General features: G+C 45.6%; 1 protein-coding gene across 1 annotated transcript; it reads right to left on the bottom strand.

The window, feature by feature from the left end:
- Nucleotides 1-226: 226 nt before the first annotated feature.
- Nucleotides 227-3,268, bottom strand: LOC124655020. Its single transcript, XM_047193993.1, has 5 exons — nt 3,034-3,268; nt 2,147-2,262; nt 1,908-2,069; nt 1,755-1,798; nt 227-1,671 (listed from the first exon to the last, which is right to left on the bottom strand). Exons 1-4 carry the CDS (start codon nt 3,166-3,168, stop codon nt 1,756-1,758), a joined length of 456 nt encoding a protein of 151 aa, XP_047049949.1. The 5' UTR covers nt 3,169-3,268; the 3' UTR covers nt 227-1,671; nt 1,755.
- Nucleotides 3,269-5,530: the final 2,262 nt, after the last annotated feature.

Here is a 5,530-nt window from a genome sequence, read left to right as displayed (position 1 = left end):
TATTTCATTGAGCACCAGAAGTCATTCCTAGTAAAAAAAAAGGCAAGGATCCTTTCTTTATGATAAAATATTTGTTTGATTCGCTAGCTTGCTTAGCACCAGTATGAAGTGTAGTTCACTATGCTCTTTGCTGTTGTATCCTCCATGAAATTACAGTGTTTTAAATCATCGACCATGAAGATCGGATAAGCAATAAAGGAAATCTGAAGTACTTGCGGTTGCATTGTTTTGCAGGGGCAACAGTCCTCAAATCTACATCCATCAGTTTGCATGTTAGCTTACCAGGGATGAGAAAACGCTGTATTTAAGTATGGTGGGGTTTTCATGTTCACACATCAATGCATTCCCAAGGAAGTCAATCAGGAATTTACCAAATAAACTACCAAGAGTGCCTACAACACCTACTCAAGAATCTGCAACGGATACACAAAGTAGGTCAATGATATAATCAGTACTCGCTGGCTCAGAAGCGATCATTCAGCAAATCGAGTATTCAGTGCCCTTTCTGCGAGAACTGCTACCTCTAGCTGGTTGAAGCATCTGCTGGTACTGCTATACTTCCAAAGTATTTTTCTGATTGGTTCCATCAGGTTCCTCAAAAAATATCATAAGAAGCATCAAGGCTAAGTCATTCATACTGATGTGTAGTTGTGTACTGCAGTGCATCAGCAGTCCAAGGATTACCTGACATATTTTCAACAAAATAATACATGATCAGATGCAATTTCAGGTGTTTTATCACACTGCATGTGAATTTGGAGAAAAACCTTAAAGCCATGAGAGGGTATAGAGCAATAATACGTGAAAAGAGGCTGGTAGAAGTCGAAAGAGATCTCTGAAAAGTTATAAGCCACATATAAAATTAATTAAAAGCATGGAGCAAAGTGTGAAGCTGGATTTTTTAGTTCTTAACAATAGATTATGGTCATTAGAACATTACATTTTTTTTCTAGCCGGTTCATATGGGCACATAATATGCAGAGAAAGTAAGTTGAAAATTGGTGAACGAACTGCTAAAAGTTAATTGATGGTAGATGAGTTTTTCCTTTTCGTATAGTGCAGTGTGGACTGACTACGTTGTTATCTAATTGTAGAAAAACACATATATAGCATATGGATAATGCTATGTACCATTTTTGTAACAGGTATCTGTTGGCAATGTCTTTATTTATTACTGGGTAAAAAAATCAAATATTACTACATGAAGAACTAATTAAAGACATGTTATCTACCAATCATTATATTAATCCATGAGATGAGAGGCGATGGACACCAAAAACAATAGTATTCATACTGCAATCTCGGAAGTTCTAAAAAATATGTCATAATGTGACATCGTGAGAAAGAAAGTACTCTAGAAGAAAGTTAGTTACCTGCAATATCAGAAGTTCTAAATATGTCAAAATGTGACATCATGAGACAGAAAGTACTCTAGAAGAAAGTTGTCAAAATAAAATACTCTAGAAGAAAGTTGGTTACCTCTTAATGAAACATATGAGAAAATAATGCCTGTAGCAAATAAAATAATCAGAGCACCACACGGCCATGCCTCCGGTTTAAACACGTTAGAGGAAGAACATCCCCAATAATGTAGAACACCATGATCCAAACCAGTTAGACGTGATCACCAAAAGAGATGAATCTGTTGCTGTTGACCTTGAGGAACATGAGCTAAAACCCAAAAAGACCACATATAAGAACAGACAAATTAGTGCAGCAAACGTCGAAAATAAGCAATAGGTCAGTTAGCATGCCTTATCTCCTCACAAGGATGACACCTCGACGCCGCGACCAGAAACTGAAAAAAGACGCACAACCTCGGCAATATGAAATATTAACAACACAACCGGACAGAATGAAGGACAACCCCACGAAGTAGCCGCTGTAGCTGTAGTCCGAGCGCAAACCTCAGCGCACAGGTGCGGACCTTGCAGGCCATCCCACGGGAAAGAACACACTGGAGAAAGGTAACACCCCGGCCCGTCAGCTGGTCATGCCGGACGCAAGGCTGGCGGTGGACAACACTATGGTGCACATTTGCAGAACTGTAGTGAAATCCATATGTGAAGCTAAATTAGAAAATTACAAACAGTAATGCATCCGCAAAGAAAATCAAAACCACAGGCCATTCAGCAAAAGGTTGTACCTGAAAGGCTGAAAATACCTATGGAGACGTTCTTCACCAAAAAGATCTGCATTGCCGCCGCTAACTGCATAGCCCCATATTTTTTTAGCACAAGAGCCCAGATGCACACAAGAAGCCTGCACAAAAGGATGTCAATTTCATTAAAACTGCCACGGGAATTGATCGGCCAATTCTGAAAAAAAAAAAACAGGAAGCACGGGAAATCAGAGGGCATACAAAGAAGAAACACACCTTATCAACCTGGGATCATCAAAGCTATCGGAGCCAGAGCGGAACCTCTTATTGGGAAAAGGGAAAAAAAAGAGGAGAGCCATCTGAGAGAAGCTGCTCATGAGCATGAACGAACGGACCCGAAACATGGTCCAGGCCACGTGCGCCGCCGGGCCGCGCGACTGCGGAGGAGTGGCCACAGGATACGGACGCACGGCGTCCTCGCTGCCCCCGACCTCTAGAGGCAGGGGTTGTATCCCTAACTACTGTGGGGCGCCCACGGCCTCGAGGCCGCACGAGGCGGCGACCTCTGGAGGTGGCTCTTGTAGCGCCATCCTTGAAATCGACGGCCGCACGGCGCCCTCACCGCCAAGACCCGTGGAGGGAGCGAACGTAGCCGTCACCTCCCGTGGAAGACCACGCCGTTATCGTGAAGGCGCCAAGGCGGCTCCTCCACTGATTCCCCACCGCGATGTGGCGGCGGCCATGGGGAGAAAAAGAGAGAGAAAAAATCGGAGAGATGGTGTGGTGGAGGGTCTCCCCGTCGAAGCCGCTGCCCGGCCCTCTATCCCCTGCCTCCACGGGCCGCCGCCTGCGGACCGAGCCGCCGAGCCGTCGCCAGACGCTTGATCTGGACGTATCTATAGAAAGAAAGAGACATGGCATAGTGGGCATACCACGAGGACGGCCGTGTAGGCTCCGGCAATGTTTCGGATGGGAGAGGAGGGCGCTCTGAGGCCTCCGCGCCGCCATCTGCTCACAATGAAGATATGTACGCGGAGCTTCTCCACTGCGCTGCTGGCTTGTCCCATGGACGGAGGTCCTACTCGCCACCATCTGCTGGCTTGCCAAGCGCCGGCCCTGGTGTACGATGGCGTCGGCGGTGCCTAGAAAGAGAACAGATGAGATGGGGGCGAGAGAATGAACCGGATGTAATTAAGCGGTGATCGTGGAACCATGAGCGCCGCTTTGACCGCACTGGAACTTGCGGGTCCAGCTGTAGGCTGCTACACGCACACAGAAAAAAATCAAACACACATGAAGGGGTACCACACAAAATCCAAGCGCCTCTTAATATTTGTAGGAAGCACCGAAAGTGCACACATTTCAAACCCAGCAGAAATCTAAAATATAAAGTGCAAACGTGTCAGCTCCACATTAATTCTCAGCATACCTCAAAATTCTTACAAAAAAGATGTTCGTTCCCAAATAGTATAGTAGTTATACGATGCCGGCTGCCCACTGTCGAGTACATGTCGATGGCTGCCCGCCGCTGAACAGGCACACCGCCGACCGATCGCCATCTGTGTCGCCCGCTTCCGGCCGCTCAACATACACGCTACCATACGTGTTGTTGTTGTGCTGCCGCCAGGCCGGCACCAGCTCATCCGATTGTGTTCATCTCCAGGCCAAGGTGAGAAAAGGAGGTAAAATCATAGCTCTCTCCCTCCCATGTTGATGATGCTCTCGTACACATACTAGATGCACTAGCTTGCCCAAATTAATCTACTCTTGCTTTGGTCTAATGGTGATTCCAATCCCATGATGATACAAATCAAGACAATAAACCAAAGCCTACATTTGGTCTCATAGTGATCTTTGATCCTATGTTGATACAAATTTGGTGCACATAAAAATTAAAATCCTTCAAAAATAGAACTAAAGTTCATATCTTGTTTGGTCTCATGTTGATCTTTGATCTCATGTTGATACACTTCAAGAATAGAACTGAAACTTAAGATTGCTCTAGATTCACATGTTGTTGCATTTAACTTGTTGAAATTAATCTACTCTTGATTCGGTCTAATGGCGATTTCGATCCCATGATGATACAAATCAAGACAATAAACAAAATCCTAAATTTGGTCTCATAGCGATCTCTGATCCTATGTTGATACAAATTAGGTGCACATAGTAATTAAAATCAACCCTCCCTGATTCGGTCACATGGTGATCTTGATCCCCATGTTGATACAAATCAAGGATACAAGTAAAAGATAAAGTTTATATATTGTTTTAGCCTCATATGCTTGAAATAAATATGGCAAACTTCCTCCATATAAGATCCTAGTATAGTCTCCTCAAATAGATAAAACTAGTTGTTTTATGTGGTGCTAGCTAGCCGTATTGACATGAAGCAAAGACCAAATAAAATTATGATTGCATGTTACCTACCTAGGGATCTTGATCATCATAGGGTCCACTTTGGTAAAATAAACTCTGATGCATTCTTGCCCATTGGCATACTTTAAACAAAGATTATGTATTCCCTCCATATGGATGCATATATCATAGGGATTTCTAGTTTCGTGCCCCTGGTTCGTTAGTTGTACTCAGTTTTCCCCAGCCTCTTAACTTTTCCTCAGTTTTCCCCTCCCTCTAGTTTGAAACCCCTTCCAGAGGCTCGGACGGGAGGGTTGCCGTCTGTTCGCAGGCCTTCCGTTACCGGTGACGGCTAGGGAGCCGCGGTGGTTTTGACTTGACCGTTGCTTTCGAAATGTGTTGACTATTGACCGGAAGAGCCGACCCAAAGCTTTCCCTCCGTCCGAGACTGGAGGAGCTCACACACCGCCCCTCCGCCGCCACGCCATCCTGCCCACCTACCTTATGGCGTCGTCCGCCGCCGAGCCGGCCCCACCCCCCCCCCCACCCCCGGGCTCCGCCTCCACCGCATCCGGATCTACCCCTGTCCTCTTTGTAATTCCGTCCGGTGCGCGGACTATTCCCGCCAGCCGTGGAGAAGATTGGGAATCGGAGGGATCTAACGCATGGATTCCATCTCGGGTAAGCATCGTCCGCCTATCCCATGTGAATTAACAAGTAGGCAGTTTTTGAGCGCCAATCGTTGTTGCTCAACTAACTCGCGTTGCTTTTCGAATAGGATGGATCCAGCGCCGGCTTTTCGGCCGGTGGTTAGGCTGGATTCTAGCTTTACGCGTGATTCTAAACGCCGTAAGACCGGGTTTAACTTCCCGCGGTGGTTGCAACCACCATCTCGTTAACGGATTTCAAAGCTAACATCTACGATAACTACACCTGGAGCTCTCTCGATGCGCTTCATTTCGAATATTTCAACAGCTCGGAGGGAAGATTTGTTCCACTAATTTCCGAAGAAGATCTGGGATTTCTTTTTGCTTTGAATGCTTCTTGCCGGTTCGGTAAAATTCATATCCA

The sequence above is a fragment of the Lolium rigidum genome, chromosome 5 (genome assembly GCF_022539505.1).
Source record: "Lolium rigidum isolate FL_2022 chromosome 5, APGP_CSIRO_Lrig_0.1, whole genome shotgun sequence".
In the NCBI taxonomy this organism is placed as follows: domain Eukaryota; kingdom Viridiplantae; phylum Streptophyta; class Magnoliopsida; order Poales; family Poaceae; genus Lolium; species Lolium rigidum.
Note: the sequence above shows the minus strand (reverse complement) of the source record. Positions and strands in the feature narration are given on the sequence as shown.